At 47.2% G+C, this 16,415-nt stretch overlaps 1 protein-coding gene across 3 annotated transcripts; it reads left to right on the top strand.

Moving 5' to 3' along the window:
• The first annotated feature begins 8 nt into the window (after positions 1–8).
• Positions 9–16,392, top strand: LOC135979930 (uncharacterized). 3 transcript variants are annotated; one of them, XM_065580049.1, is made up of 4 exons: positions 6,571–9,054; positions 9,464–9,540; positions 15,572–15,633; positions 15,716–16,392. In XM_065580049.1, the coding sequence occupies exons 1-4, from the start codon at positions 8,832–8,834 to the stop codon at positions 16,038–16,040; spliced, it is 687 nt and encodes a 228-aa protein (XP_065436121.1). In that variant the 5' UTR covers positions 6,571–8,831; the 3' UTR covers positions 16,041–16,392. The 3 variants fall into 3 exon arrangements, 1 of the variants encoding a protein (XP_065436121.1); XR_010597173.1 differs by lacking the exons at positions 15,572–15,633; positions 15,716–16,392 and adding an exon at positions 9–6,118 and having other exon boundaries at positions 8,959–9,054; positions 9,464–14,179; XR_010597172.1 differs by lacking the exons at positions 15,572–15,633; positions 15,716–16,392 and having other exon boundaries at positions 9,464–14,179.
• The last annotated feature ends 23 nt before the right edge of the window (positions 16,393–16,415 follow it).

Genomic DNA, 16,415 nt, shown 5'->3' with positions numbered 1-16,415 from the left:
CAGAGTGCCCCATCCCTGCAGGAGGCAGGAATGTGCAGCTCCCAGAAGCCAGGAGAGGAAGAAGGAGGAAAACCCCTCCTCCCATAGACCAGGAGTGGGTTCCTAGGGGTAGATTCCAAGGCCCGAAGGGACCATTGTGATCGTCTAGTGTCAGACCTCCAGTAGCACACAGGCTGTCGAACTGCCCCACAATAAAGCCTAGGGTGGAGCCTTTAGAAACAGCCAACAGCCAATCTTGGGTTTAAAATGGCCAGTGATGGAAAATCCACCGCGACCCTTGGGAAATTGTTTCGATGGTTCATTACTCTCACCCTTGTAAATTTGTGCCTTCTTTCCAGTCTGCATTTGTCTAGCTTCAATTTCCAGCCTTTGGGTTGTGTTGGACCTTTCTCTGTGAGAGTGAAGAGCCCATTATCAAATATTTGTTCTGTACTTATAGATTGTGATCAGATCTCCCCTTGACCTTCTGTTTGTTAAACTACCTAGATTGAGCTCCTTGCCCCGGCATGTTTTCCAGTCCTTTAACCATTCTCGTGGCTTTTCTCTCAACATTCTCCTATTGATCAACCTCTTTCTCAAATTGTGAGCACCAGAACTGGACACAGGATTCCAGCAGTGGTCACACCGGTGACTAACACAGAGTAAAATAACCTCTCTGCTCCTACCTGGGATTCCCTGTTTAGGCATCCCAGGATCGCATTAGCCCTTTTGGCCACAGATTGGGAGCTCATGTTCACCTGATTATCCACCATGAGCCCCAAATCTTTTTCAGAGTCGTTATTTCCCAGGATAGAGTCCCCCAGTCTGTAAGCAAGGCCAACGTTCTTTGGTCCTAGGTGTTTACATTTACATTTCGCTGTATTAAAATGAATATTGTATGTTTGCACCCAGCTTACCAAGTGCTCCAGATGGCTCTGTATCAGTGATCTTTCCACTCCCCCAATTTTTGTATCATCAGCAAACTTTATCAGTGATGATTTTATGTTTTCTTCCAGGTCAATGATAAATATGTTAAATAGTGTAGGGCCAAGAACCAATCCCTCACTGGAAACACACCCGCTCGATGATTTTAGCCAGTTTTTAATCCATTTCATGTGTTTGTTGTTAATTTTATATCATTCTAGATTTGTAATCAAAATATCATGCGGTACCAAGTCAAATACCTTACAGATGTCTCAGTATATTACATCAGCACTATTACCTTTATCAACCTAATTTGTAATCTCGTCCAAAAAATATATCAAGTTAGTTCGACAGGATCTATTTTCCATAAACACACCTGGATTTCCATTAACTTCATTTCACTCCTTTAATTATTTATCAACCAAGTCCCATATCAGCTGCTCCATTATCTTGGCCAGGATCAATGTCAGGCTGACAGGCCTATAAAATGTGATGCAGTTGCGAAAAAGGTTATCATTTTGAGATGTATTAACAGGAATGTCATATGTAAGATATGGGAGTCAATTGTCCTGCTCTACTCAGGGAGGTTTCAGCAGAGGACTGTGTCCAGTTCTGGACGCTACACTTTTTGAAAGATGTGGACAAATTGGAGAGAGTCCAGAGGAAAGCAACAAATATGATAAAGAAGATTTAGAAAACTGGACCTCTGAGGAATGGACCTCTGAGAAATGAGTCCAAACAAAAAGGCCAAGCTGATATGATTCAAGGACTATGTTAAAATCATGCTTATTAAAAACAGAACATGTAAAACCAGAAATTAATAAACCAAAATTGGTGTGTCAAATATTAGGCCTAATTGGTAGAAAATAATAAGGGGATGGGTTTTTCTACCCATCACTGTATTTTTGGGTCCTTAAAAAGAGATTTTTTTGGGAAACTTCTCCAAACAGGGGGTAGGAGACAGTAATGAAAAACTGGCAGAGACTTTAGAAGGAAATTAACAGGAAGAGGTAAACAGTGTGGAGGGGGAACTATTTTCAGGTGAGCATCAAAGGTCTGTTCTGGTATATTTGGGGGAGGGCAGGAGTGCATAAGACACCTTGGCATCCTTCAATCTGTGAGGACAACCACCAGCTGTCTTGATATTACAAAGGGGGTGGATCTCAGCCAACCTGGTTGAAAATGCTGCAGAAAGGACTTGTTCTGTGCTTGTACAGCATCTATTATAATGGCCCATGACTAGGGCTCCTAGGTTCTATGGAAATATAGCTGATAAAAAATGATGATAGCCAGCATGGATTTGTAAAGAACAAATTATGTCAAACCAATTGATAGCTTTCTTTGATAGGATAACGAGTCTTGTGGATAAGGGAGAAGCGGTGTATGTGGTATACCTAGACTTTAGTAAGGCATTTGATACGGTCTTGCATAATATTCTTATCAATAAACTAGGCAAATACAACTTAGATGGGACTACTATAAGGTGGGTGCATAACTGGCTGGATAACCGTACTCAGAGAGTAGTTATTAATGGTTCCCAATCCTGCTGGAAAGGTATAACAAGTGGAGTTCTGCAGGGGTCTGTTTTGGGACCGGCTCTGTTCAATATCTGCATCAACGACTTATATATTGGCATAGAAAGTACGCTTATTAAGTTTGCAGATGATACCAGACTGGGAGGGATTGCAACTGCTTTGGAGGACAGGGTCATAATTGAAAATGATCTGGACAAATTGGAGAAATGGTCTGAGGTAAACAGGATGAAGTTTAACAAAGACAAATGCAAAGTGCTCCACTTAGAAAGGAACAATCAGTTTCACATATACAGAATGGGAAGAGACTGTCTAGGAAGGAGTACAGCAGAAAGGGATCTAGGGGTTATAGTGGACCACAAGCTAAATATGAGTCAACAGTGTGATGCTGTTGCAAAAAAAGCAAACATGATTCTGGGATGCATTAACAGATGTGTTGTGAGCAAGACACGAGAACTCATTCTTCCACTCTACTCTGCACTGGTTAGGCCTCAACTGGAGTATTGTGTCCAGTTCTGGGCACCGCATTTCAAGAAAGATGTGGAGAAATTGGAGAGGGTCCAGAGAAGAGCAACAAGAATGATTAAAGGTCTTGAGAACATGATCTATGAAGGAAGGCTGAAAGAATTGGGTTTGTTTAGTTTAGAAAAGAGAAGACTGAGAGGGGACATGATAGCAGTTTTCAGGTAAAAAGAGTGTCATAAGGAGGAGGGAGAAAACTTGTTCACCTTAGCCTCTAAGGATAGAACAAGAAGCAATAAACTGCAGCAAGGGAAGTTTAGGTTGGACATTAGGAAAAAGTTCCTAACTGTCAGGGTGGTTAAACAATGGAATAAATTGCCTAGGGAGGTTGTGGAATCTCCATCTCTGGAGACATTTAAGAGTAGGTTAGATAAATGTCTATCAGGGATGGTCTAGACCAGAGGTTCCCAAACTTATTTGGCCTACCACCCCCTTTTCAGAAAAAAAATTACTCAGCGCCCCCCTTTTCAGAAAAAAATTACTCAGCGCCCCCCTGGAAATCTACCTTCTTTAAGCGAACAAACAGAAAGATGCAGTGACAAATTTGCATTCTTTTATGTATCTATATTTCTACCTATGTCCTACAATGTAGTAAAGAAAGATGTGTTATTAGAATATCGCCCACAACATCAGGTATACAGTGGTTTTTGCGTAAGACGGCAAAAGACAACCAAACTAAAATACTAATGAAACTAATAAACTGGGTTTTATTCTTTGCTCAGCATTAGATATATGTATTTGATATTAAACTGTCAAATATCAAACTAACTTTATCAAGAAATAATTAATTTAAAAAATAATCAATATGCAATTAAAAATCAGTTAATAGTTTTAATTTAGTTTGCCCTTATTTAAATAATTGTTCCTTATTAACACACGCCTTATTTACCAATTAACACAGATGATTCGATAGATATAAATAAATGTTAATAGTTAACAGTTTTTTTACGATTTCATTCCCGTTTGTTAATATTGTAATAAAAAATATGACAAATATATTGACTGTACACTTCAAATAGTACTGTACCAACACAAGCCTGCTACGATTTTATTATTAGTAAGCACTAGAGACACAGAAACGTACAGTAGATATGTAAGAAAATGTATAAAAATACTCACGTGTAAATTGCTGTTTTATTGAAACAACAATAATACAATTTGCTTTGTATGTGATCCATAATCCGTAAAGATCGAAGGTATCGAATATGAATAAAAAATTTTAAATACTTATTGCACTATTGTTAACTGCTTTTTACACAACTCAGAAACAATCTAAATTAGATTTCATACATGTCGCCTATTTATAGTATCATATTGTAAACAAGTCATTACACGCACATATTCCTGCATGCTGGACTTCCCGACAATGCGCGACACGCTCGCCTGCCAACACTTGCTTGTTAAGAGCTGTTGGCGGACTTGACACCTGATCAGTTATAATTTGTGAATTTATTTGGAAAATAAAGTAATCAGTACAACTTTAACTCTATGTTAAACAGATGAAACATGTACGAACGGTTTTTCAAAATTTTCTTATATTCTCTTCTTTCTTTATGCTTCCACCGCCCCCTTATTTTTATTCAACGCCCCCCAATTGCACCTGAGGCTACTACTGCCCCCCTGGATCGTTCCAGCGCCCCCCAGGGGGCGGTATCGCCCACTTTGGGAACCTCTGGTCTAGACAGTATTTGGTCCTGCCATGAGGGCAGGGGACTGGACTCGATGACCTCTCGAGGTCCCTTCCAGTCCTAGAATCTATGAATCTATGAATTACAAGGTCACTCCATTTACCCTTTTTAAAAATTGGCACAATATTAGTTGTCTTCCAGTCTTGTGGAACATCCCTGGCGCTTCAAGACTTATTGAAAATCAGCATTAATGGGCCAATGAGCTACTCAGCCAGCTCTTTTAAAACTCATGGATACAAGTTATCTGGACTTGCTAAATTAAAAATATCTAATTTTGGTAGCTTCTGTTTAAGATCCTTCCAAGATACTAAAGGTACACCTCTACCCCGATATAACGCGACCCGATATAACACGAATTTGGATATAACGCAGAAAAGCAGCGGCTCCAGGGGGCAGGGTTGTGCACTCCAGCGGATCAAAGCAAGTTCGATATAATGCGGTTTCACCTATAACGCGGTAAGATTGTTTGGCTCCCGAGGACGGCGTTATATCGAGGTAGAGGTGTATATGATGAGACTATATTATCTGTTTATTCCCCAAATATGGAACAGAAATATTTATTGAACACTTCTGCCTTTTCTCCATTATTACTGATCATGCTACCATTGTCAGGATTCTTTTTGTTCTTAATGTATTTAAAAAACTCCTTTTTATTGTTCTTATCTCTGCCATAGATGTCTCCTTGTGTCCTTTTTCATCCCTTATCAATTTTCTACAATTCCTAACTTCTGATTTATATTCATTACTATCAGCTTACCCTTTCTTCCATTTGTTGTATATTATTTTTTATTTTGAATAGCTGCCTTCACATCCCTCTAAAGCAGGTTGGTTTTTTTAAACCAGTACGGCCTTCTTTCTAGACTGTGGCTTTTTGGGCGTCTAGTAAGGTGCTCTTGAATTATTCCCAATTATCATTCACATTTTGCTGATTAAATTCTTCCTCCCAGCTGATTTGTCTCATAATTGTTTTTAGCTTTGTGAAATTGGCCCTATTAAAGCAGCAAGGATATATATTACCTGTCTGGACTTTGCTTTCACATTATAAACGGGATCAGATCGTGATCACTTGCATAAGGAGACGGTGGGATCGAAGTTCCAGCTAGGAGGGGTGGGGTTTGTTCACTAGTGGGAGGAGCTTAGGTACTGTTTTCACATCTAACAGGCAGCAGCCGACCCCATAGTCTTTCTATCCGGTCAGAGAGCAGCAAGTCTGCAGATTAATAATTTTATGGGCCTCACCCTGCTGCCCCAGCAGGCTAGAAATAGCAGAGCCCCAGCACCATTCAGTGGGGAAGAGGGACACAGCCATCTGGGATAAAAGGCTTCTTTCTAAAGGCGCTGAGAGCAGGACTGGGACAGTGGGGAAAGGTGGGAGAGGGATACTTCTCTGCAGGGGGTTGAGGGTCCTGATCTCACTCTCTGATGTTTGTTTTGCAGTGCGCGGTGGTGGTGATATAAGTTCCCTTCCTCCAGGTAAGAAGAGCCGCCGTTTTTTTCCACTTGAAATGTTTTCCCTTTAAAACAGCCGCGCAGGGGAGAGAGCAACAGGCTGGATCCTGGGTCTGCAGGGACAGACTGAGGAAGGCTGGCTATGCTCTAGAGCACATGTGTCAAACTCAAGGCCCGCGGGCCACATCCGGCCCGCCATACAATTATATCCGGCCCGCGAAATCGTTTTATATATCTGTTTTTAATGGCCCTGTGATATGACGCCCCAATAACACACACTACAAATCCCATGATGCAGTGCAATTGCCGCCAACGGCAAGCCGCGGTTCAAGTTCGCGGTCTGTTGATGTATACAACGCTAATATCAAATCAAAGCTAGACCCCAACAATGGCCAAGAGAAAAATTGATTCTGAAAACCGAGGCTTTCAAAGCCGGTGGGAGAATGAGTATATGTTTACTGAAATTGCAGGTAAACCAGTGTGTCTCCTTTGCGGGAGTAATATCGCTGTAATGAAGGAGTATAACCTAAGACGGCACTACGAGACGAAACATGAGAACAAATTCAAAAACCTGAGCGCAGGACAGAAGCTACAAAAGGTAGAGGAGTTGAAGAAGAATTTGACATCCCAGCAGACGTTTTTCACCAAAGCAAAATCACAAAGTGAAGCTGCTGTGAAAGCAAGTTTCATTGTGGCCGAAGAGATCGCCAAATCAGGACGGCCGTTTACCGAGGGGGAATTCGTAAAGAATTGTATGATGAAAGTGTGCGACGTCCTTTGTCCAGATAAAACGCGAGCGTTTGCAAATGTAAGCCTCAGCAGAAACACTGTTGCTAATCGGGTTTGTGAGATGGCGACTGATTTGAAAACACAGTTGATTGAAAGAGCAAAAGATTTTGTTGCATACTCCCTTGCCGTGGATGAAACTACTGACGCGACTGACACTGCACAGCTGGCGATATTTATCCGTGGTGTGGATTCCAATTTGTGCGTAACAGAGGAAATACTGGACATTAAATCGATGCACGGGACAACGAAAGGAGAAGACATCTTTGGAAATGTATTTCAAAGTGTAACCGACATGAAACTGCCGTGGGAAAAACTCGTTGGACTTACAACAGATGGCGCACCTGCTATGTGTGGTGAAAAAAATGGACTGGTGGGAAGGATGCGCTCAAAGATGCGGGAGGAGAACTGTGCCGGTGAGTTGACAGTGTATCACTGCATCATACACCAGGAATCGCTGAGTGCTAAAGTCCTAAAAATGGATCATGTGATGAACACTGTAACACAAACCGTCAACTTTATCAGAGCCCACGGTTTAAATCACCGCCAATTCCAGTCTTTTCTGCGGGAAATAGATAGCGAGTTTGGCGATATGCCATATCATACGGAGGTCCGGTGGCTAAGTCGGGGAAAAGTTCTCAAAAGACACTTTGAGCTGCGAGAGGAAATCTGCCAGTTCATGGACAGTAAGGGGAAAGACTGCACAGTTCTGCGGGATGAAAAGTGGAAATGTGAGTTGGCGTTCCTGGCTGACATAACGTCGCATCTTAGCGCTTTAAACCTTCAACTCCAGGGACGGGAGCACATAATAACCGATATGCATGATGCAGTGAAGGCATTTCAAGTGAAGCTGCGCTTATGGGAGACACAAATGCACCAATGCAACTTGTCTCACTTTCCCTGTTGCCAAGTAATACGGAACCAAGAAAGTGCCACAGTTTTCCCAAATGCCACCTTTGCTGAAAAACTCAGCGCGCTGCGCACTGAGTTCGCACGGTGCTTCAGTGACTTTGAGGCACAGAAAAGTAACTTCGAGCTGCTTCGCAACCCATTTGCAGTCGATGTGGAAACCGCACCTGTAGAAATGCAGATGGAGCTGATAGAACTGCAATGTAACGGGACACTGAAGGCAAAGTACGACACTGCGGGGCCAGCACAGTTCACTCGCTTCATTCCTGAAGCGATGCCGCAGCTCCGCCAACATGCGGCTCGAATCCTGTCCATGTTTGGCAGCACATATCTGTGCGAGCAGCTGTTCTCTGTGATGAAAATTAACAAAACGTCACACAGGAGTCGCCTCACTGATGAACACCTGCAATCGATCCTGAGAATCTTCACAACACAGAACCTAACCCCAAACATAAACGAACTTGTTGCAAAGAAAAGACTCCAAGTATCAGGCTCTGACTAAATAGGACAAGAAAATGGAATGTTATGATTTGTTATGATTATACTTTTGCTTTAAATTCAATTTTTTATTTATATTTTCAGATTTTTTAATATTCCAGCATGTACAGATTTTGAATGTATTGTATTGACAGGATATTTTTTTATGAAGAGCAAAATATTTTAAGTTGAAATGTATTTATTTTGGAATGATATCCTGTATTTTGGTTCATATTAATGGTTAAAAAACATAAATATTTAGTCTGTTAAATAAATGGTTATACTGTTCGGCCCGCGAGTTTTGAGTTTTGGCCCCCTGTGCAATTGAGTTTGACACCCCTGCTCTAGAGGACTGAATACAGAGTTAAGAGTCAAGAAATGGGCTCTCTTCCCCACTCTGCCACTGATTTGCAGTATGGCCGTAGGTGTGTCACTGCGTCTCACCTCTACTCGCTTCCCCATCTATCAGATGGAGACCAAGCCCTGACGGTGGCGTTGGTGCAGCAAAAAGGCAATACAATGTTAGGCTGTGGGAGGGCAGAGGAGTTACAGGGTGGGATCAGGGATGGCACTGGTGTTACTAACACAAACAAATGGCCCTAGGGTGCAAACTGCTCTCTGGATGGCCAGTCTGTGTCGGGTTATTTCCCAGAACATGATCTCAAGTGATAGTGGTTTCTCTGCTATTCCAGTCTGTGACTTTCCTGCTGTAACTGCACAAGGCAGAGAGGAAGCCCAGCCACCCCATTCGTCATCTCCAGACAAAGAAGAACCTGAGGAACAAACACGTAAGGGGCCTCAAGAAATTATAACTGGGCGATGCAGAAATAAAATCTCCAGAGAAAACAATGAAACGCTAGCAAGAGAATATGACAGGAGCTCTGCTAGTGCAATACCAGGCTCTCCCAGTAGGAGGTGCTGCAGCAGCACTGGCTGTGAGGGAGCCCCCAGGTACTCCAGTCCCAGCCTCTCCCAGACAGAAGGGTGGTAGAGTGGGGAGCCCCCTGCTACCTCCAGGGTTCATTGCGAGGTGAGGGTAGACTGTGATATTCTACCATCCTCCTCCCACAACCAAGGGCACCAAAATCTTTGTTAAAGTTGGGAGGGCAATAGGTGCTGGAACTGGCTCTAGAAACGCAAATATCACCGGACAGATACAGTTTTTAATATGTGATGTTATCTGTGTTCCCTCTCTAGGAGAAGCAAGAAGAGCAGTGGCTGCGTGTAGATACTCTGCCGTGTTAAAGGGAAAATGCAAGAGGTGTATCGGAAAGGTAAGGGGCTGTTTTCTCATAGTTAAAGACATGTCAGCTAGTTTAACAGTTCCCATTGGGGGACAGAAAGGAAATGTCACAATAATGGAGGTCAGGAGAACAGGAATTGCCAACCTGGATCAGACCTGAGTGAGCCTGTCTCTGAGCATGGCCACTGCCAGGTGCTCCGGAGGATGAAGAACCCCACAGGAGGCATTTGTGAGGTAATCTGCCCCCACATTAGGACTCATCCTGGTCCCTAATAGTGAGAGAGTGATCTAAGCCCTGAAGCACAAAGTTTAATATCCCTGCCAATATTTTTATGAGAAAGACCAGGTGGGGGAGGTAATATCTTTTATTGGACCAACTTCTGCTGGTGAGAGAGACAAGCTATCAAGCTACACACATTGCTCTTCTTCAGGTCTGGGCAAAGAACTCAAAGCAGGGTAACAGTTAAAAAGAAGGTGGAACAGATTGTTTAGCCATAAGTAGGGAGCACATATTGTAAGGGATCATTCAAGGTGGAGTGGCCTGTTAACACCTCTGCAGTGATAGGATAAAAGTGGGGGTTTTAGTGGGTTACAGATTGTTGTAATGAGCCATAAATCCACTGTCTGTTCAGTCCATGATTTTTAGTGGCCAGCAGAGTTATGAATTTAAGCTCCCAGGCTTGTCTTTTGAAAGAGTTGCGCAGGTTACCTTTGAGGGCGAGGACTGATAGATCAGATATAGAGTGATCCCACAGGTGAGAAGATGTTTCTGCCTTTTATCGTTTTCCTGTGTAAGTTCTTTCCAGAGTGCAGTGGTTGTCTGGTTTCACCCACATAGTTGTAATTGGGGCATTTAGTGCACTGGGTGAGGTACACCACACGTTAGATCCTACACATGCCTATCATATGGATCTTGAAAGGTGTGTTCTGTGGGGTGTTGATCATTGAAGTAGTGGAGATGTCTGCAGGTTTTGCATCTGTTGTTCTGGCAGGGTCTGGTGCCGCTTTAAGTTGGTGTGTCCTGGTCTGTGGGGAACTTGCTTCTGATGATGAGCCTGGAGAAGTTGGTTTGAAGGCTAGAAGAAGGGGTTCCGGAAAGATTTCTGTCAGGATGGGTTCCCCATCGAGTATGAGTTGTCGTTATTTGATGATATCTCACATGGTTTCCATTGTGGGGTCATAGTCAGGGCTGTCCCTAGCCATTTGGGTGCCTTATGTAGCCCCCTCGCGGGGGGGCTGTGTGGGGCCCCAGCCCCCCACCCAGGGTCTGCGAGGCAGGAGCTGTGGGGGGGCACTTTTGGGGGCCCCACAGGCCCAGAGTGGCCCGGGAGGTTAGCGGGGAGCCGGGAGCAGCTCGCTCTGCTTCCCTTGCCCCAGCCCCAGCCATGTCGTTCGGGGAAGGGAGCTTGGAGGAAGGGATCCCCTCACACACACACTGGGTTGCTCCGCCAGTGAGTGCGGGGGGGACCTTTCCCCAACCCCCCCGAGCGACATGGCTGGGGCCTCGTTGCTCTGCTTCCCGTCGCCGGTGAGTGCGGGGGGCGTCCTTTCCCCAACCTACCTGCACTCACCGACGGCGGGAAGCGGAGCAGAGCTGGCGGAGCAGAGCGGGCTGGGGCCAGGTTGCTCCACTTCCCGCCGCCGCCGGTGAGTGTGGGGTCGCTGGGGGAAGAGGTGGAATGGGGGCAGGCCGGGGGCGGAGGAGGGGGGAAGGGTAAGAGGTGGGGCGGAGGGAGATGTCCGGGGCCCCGCACCCACCCTAGGGATGGCCCTGCCCCTTGTAGTGGGCGCAGCCCACGGGGGGGGCCGGCCAGGGGATAGGGCTGGTCGCCGGGGCTGGTGCCGCCGCTGGTGCCGCCGCGTATGCAGCACGCAGCAGCCTAGGGCACCATGAAATTTGGGGCAATTTGATTCCCCAAATTTCATGGTGCCCTACGCAGCTGCGTATGCTTCGTATGCCTAAGGATGGCCCTGGTCATAGGTGACAGCTAGGGGCATGCAGTTGGAGGAGGTTTTATTGCTGTGTTGAAGCAGGTTCTCTTGGGGTATTTGGGTCCATTCCATGATGTGATCTACTTCTCTGGTGGAGAGTCCTTCTTTGGTGAAGGAGGTTTTGAGTGTATTAAGGTGCATATCCCGGACTTTCTCCTCGGCTCATATTCTGTGGTATCTGAGTGTCTGCTGTAGATAGCACATATCTTGATGTGTTGCGGGTGATTACTGGATCTATGAAGGTAGGTGCAGTGATCCGTGGGATACAGTTGTCTGTAGGGTTCCATTGTTGAAGCTGATCGTGATGTCCAGGACGATGCTGGTGTGGAGCTGTTCCAGAGAGAGTTTAATGGAGGGGTGGTGGTTGCTGAAGTTGTGGTGGAAATCCATCAGGGAGTTTAAGTTGTCTGACCAGAGGATGAAAATATCATTGATGTGTCTCAGGTATATCATTGGTTCTGTGATGCATTTGTCCAGAAATGCATCTTCAAGGTGGCCCAGGAAGAGATTGGCATATTGGGGAGACATCCTCACACCATGGCTGTTCCCATGGTTTGTACAGTGTTTGTTGTGGAATGTAAAATTGTTCTGGGGGAGGATGAAATGGATGAATCTGACGATGTGTTTGGGGAGGATCTCTGAGACTGTCCATTGTCATGTAGATATTTGAGGCCAGGAGCTATGCTGTCACATTGCAAGGGATGTTGGTTTATAGGGAAGTGACATCCATTGCGGCAAGGCTGGTGTTCTGAGGGAGGCTGTTAATGTTGCGGAGTTTGTGGAGGAAGTCGGTTGTGTACTGGAGGAAGCTGGCTCTTCGTGTGGTGAGTGGTTTGAGGTTGGCTCCTCTGAGTCCTGATATTCCTTCATAGAATCATAGAATATCAGGGTTGGAAGAGACCTCAGGAGGTCATCCAGTCCCACCCCCTGCTCAAAGCAGGACGAACCCCAACTAAATCATCCCAGCCAGGGCTTTGTCAAGCCTGACCTTAAAAACCTCTAAGGAAGGAGTTTCCACCACCTCCCTAGGTAACCCATTCCAGTGCTTCACCACCCTCCTAGTGAAAAAGTTTTTCCTAATATCCAACCTAGACCGCCCCCACTGCAACTTGAGACCATTGCTCCTTGTTCTGTCATCTGCTATCACTGAGAACAGTCTAGACCAGGGCTCTCAAACACGCGACCCGCGGAGCTCCCCACACGCCCCCCCCCCGTTACTTCCTGTCGCCGCCAAACTCCCCTCACCCCCGCCCCCCAAGTTATTTTCTGTGCCCGTTAAGCTCCCCATGCGCTGCTCCCCAATGTTTGGGGCACCTGCCCCCCCCGCGCTCCCCCCTCCCCCAGAGTGTCTCCCAGCCCCCACTTGCTGCCTCCTCACTGCCCCGGAGCCTGGAGCCTGCAGCACATGGTGACTCAGGAGCCTGCAGCGCACTTGAATCCGCTCTGCTCTGCAGGCTGCCGGCTTCCAGCAGGTCCTAGTGTCCCTCCTCACTAGGGCCAGGGCAGACTGCCCTTCCCCTGCCCTTCTGCCCTAGTCCTGAGCCTGTCTCTTCAGTGAGGTGCTGCCACCCTCGAGTCGCTCTAGGTAAGCGGCGCCAGGCCGGAGCCCATACCCTGCACCCCAACCCCCTGTCTGGAGCCCCTTGCCACATCCCACCCCCTCCCACACCCCAACTCCCTGCCCTGAGCCCCCTGCCGCACCCTGACCCCCTGCCGCACCCCACACCCCTCCTGCACCCCACAGCCCAATTTCCTGCCCTGAGCCCCCTGCTGCACACCTCCTGCACCTCAACTCCCTGCCCTGAGCCCCCATCACACCCCGCACCCCTCCTGCACCCTAACCCCCTGTCTGGAGCCCCTGCCACATCCCACACCCTCCCGCACCCCAATTCCCTGCCCTGAGTCCCCGCCGTACCCTACACAGCTCCTGCACCTCAACTCCCTGCCCTGAGCCCCCATCACACCCTGCACCCCTCCTGCACCGCCTGGGGGCAGAGAGGGGGCAGAGTTGGGATGAGGACTTCGGGGAAGGGGTTGGAATGGGGGCAGGGAAGAGGTGGGGCAGGGGTGGGGCCTCATGGAAGGGGTGGAGTGGGGGCGGGGCCGGGGGCAGCAAGGGGTGGGTGTCAGTGATGGTGGTTTGGAATCTTGATGACTCCCATTAACCAGGACCATTGTCTGCAGATGGCTGTGTTTTACCTGTGAGTCTTCCTGTATATGTGTGTACTCGCAAGTGGGCAATGAAGTTTTACAATGACATGTGATCATGTCACCTGAACTGGAATCCATCTTTAACATGGTGTTTTTCCATTGAGAAGGAGGGGGTGGGAACCCAGAGGGGGACAAAGGATTCCCGCCTTTTGCAAAAGATATATAAGGGTGTGGAACAGAACAAAGGGGAGGAGCCATCATGAGGAATCCCCTAGCTACCACCTGAGCTGGAATAAGAGCTGTACCAGGAGAAAGAATTGTGCCCAGACCTGGAAGGTGTCCAGTCTGAGGAAAAAACTTACTGAAGCATCTCTGAGGGTGAGATTATCTGTATTCAGTTTGATTAGACATAGATTTGCGTGTTTTATTTTATTTTGCTTGGTGACTTACTTTGTTCTGTCTGATACTACTTGGAACCACTTAAATCCTGCTTTCTGTATTTAATAAAATCACTTTTTACTTATTAATTAACCCAGAGTATGTATTAATACCTGGGGAGGCAAACAGCTGTGCATATCTCTCTATCAGTGTTATAGAGGGCAAACAATTTATGAGTTTACCCTGTATAAGCTTTATGCAGGGTAAAACGGATTTATTTGGGTTTAGACCCCACTGGGAGTTAGGCATCTGAGTGTTAAAGACAAGCACACTTCTGTGAGCTGCTTTCAGGTAAACCTGCAGCTTTGGGGCAAGTAATTCAAACCCTGGGTCGTTGTTGGAGCAGATGGGAGTGTCTGGCTCAGCAAGACAGGGTGCTGGGGTCCTGCGCTGGCAGGGAAAGCAGGGGTAGCAGTGGTCTTGGCACATCGGGTGGCAGCTCCCAAGAGGGTTTCTGGCACAACCGTCTCCAGAAGTCTCCCCCTTACCCCTGTTCAAATATTGCAACAACCTAGGAAATTAATACATACAAATCTTGATTGTGAAGCTTTTAAGTCTGCTACACACATAACACACCTGACATAAACCCACAACAGCAAGGAAATGTTACGCTCGGTCCCCTTTTTTGGAGCTTGTGGAGCTGTTTCTTTGTTTCACAACCAAGTTTCCTGTGTATTAATAAATAATAGATCCCACATTTTTGTTAGCAGCTTGGCCAATTTTTTCTTCTATTCCTTCAGAACTCTCAGACAAAACCTTCTAGAGAAGCGCGACGCAAGGAATCCATGGCTTCTCTTACTGTTCCAATGCCCAGCATTGCTCCAACTTCCTGTACTTTGGTGACTCACTGGACTGTCACAGGCTTCCTGCTTTGGAGCATCTTCAAGGATTTCTTGTTGGTTGTTGTCTTTGTTAATTCTTCTCCACTTCCCCCTCAGCCCTTCCAGTGTCCATCTAACATTTACCTGCCCTAGATGATGCTCAGGCCTCACTCAGGCTGGATTGCTGGACACCTCTTCTACCTGCAATTCTGTTCCATTTTCAGTCTGAGCTCTGCTCGGCCAGTATCATGAACTGTTACATCCTAAGGATACGTCTACACGGTGATCAAAAACCCGCGGCACCGACTCTCAGAGCATGGTCAGCTGCCTCGGGCTCATGGCGCTCGGGCTGTAGGGCTAAAAATAGCAGTGCAGATGTTTGGGCTGGGACTTCAGCCTGGGCTGTGAGACCCTCCCCCTTGCTGAGCCAGCCTGGGCTGTGAGACCCTCCCCCTTGCTGAGCCAGCCTGGGAGCACCTAGCAGCAGAGAAATGGCACATGGGGCTTCTGGGACAAGCAGAATCCAGCTGGTTAACACGTTGCCAGGCTCTGCAGCGATGGGACAGGGAACTCGGTGCGTTACCGTAACTGGCAGAGTCCACGTCTCACGAGGAGTCACCGTTATGAAGCCCCTAGTTACGGGAACTCGCTGTCTTTCAGATCCTTCCAGAGGTAACGCCAGAGATTGTTCCAGGCACAGAGGAGAACAGAACTGTCTACAGGTAGGAACTCCAGGGTGCCACAGGATGTGGCCCTAGAAGCCCTGTCCAAGCCTGACGTCTGCGTTTTCATTGTGCCCCCCAGAGCTCGCATCCCCAGTGCTGGCTCCTTCCGCTGCTCCGAAACGGGGCTTGGCTTTGAGGTGAGTGCAGCAGTGACCGTCGAGTACGAATACGGCTCCTGGGCGGAGAGTCTGAGCCCGTCTGCCCGGCAGGAGTGGATGGTCGCCGGCCCCCTGTTCCACATCAGGGCCGAGCCCAACACGGTGCGAGCCGTGCACCTCCCCCACTTCGTGTGCCTTGCAGGTAGGGCAGAAACGGGGCGTCACTGGGCTCGATGCTGGAGTCAGAGGCTGATGGCGGCTTTGAGCCACAGTCTGCAGCCAGTGGGGCTGGGGGAGGGGGTCTAGCTCCAGCAGCAGCTCCTGGAGCACTGGGGGAGTGCGGGCCCCAGGGGCCTCTGCGCTGTGCCCTCTATAGAATCATAGAATAGAATCATAGAATATTAGGGTTGGACGGGACCTCAGGAGATATCTAGTCCAACCCCCTGCTCAAAGCAGGACCAACCCCAACTAAATCATCCCAGCCAGGGCTTTGTCAAGCCTGACCTTAAAAACCTCTAAGGAAGGAGATTCCACCATCTCCCTAGGGAACCCATTCCAGTGCTTCACCACCCTCCTAGTGAAATTTTTTTTCCTAATATCCAACCTAAACCTCCCCCACTGCAACTTGAGACCATTGCTCCTTGTTCTGTCATCTGCCACCACTGAGAACAGTCTAGATCC

The sequence above is a fragment of the Chrysemys picta genome, unplaced genomic scaffold, assembly GCF_011386835.1.
Source record: "Chrysemys picta bellii isolate R12L10 unplaced genomic scaffold, ASM1138683v2 scaf1395, whole genome shotgun sequence".
NCBI lineage: Eukaryota > Metazoa > Chordata > Testudines > Emydidae > Chrysemys > Chrysemys picta.
Note: the sequence above shows the minus strand (reverse complement) of the source record. Positions and strands in the feature narration are given on the sequence as shown.

What these genes read in the sequence shown, in the direction of transcription:
- LOC135979930 (XM_065580049.1), top strand. Translation starts at nt 8,832, where the DNA reads ATGGCACTGGTGTTACTAACACAAACAAATGGCCCTAGGGTGCAAACT. An exon ending in AGAACCTGAGGAACAAACAC is followed by an intron (nt 9,055 to 9,463) that starts GTAAGGGGCCTC and finishes TTCCCTCTCTAG; the next exon opens with GAGAAGCAAGAAGAGCAGTG. An exon ending in GAGAACAGAACTGTCTACAG is followed by an intron (nt 15,634 to 15,715) that starts GTAGGAACTCCA and finishes TGTGCCCCCCAG; the next exon opens with AGCTCGCATCCCCAGTGCTG.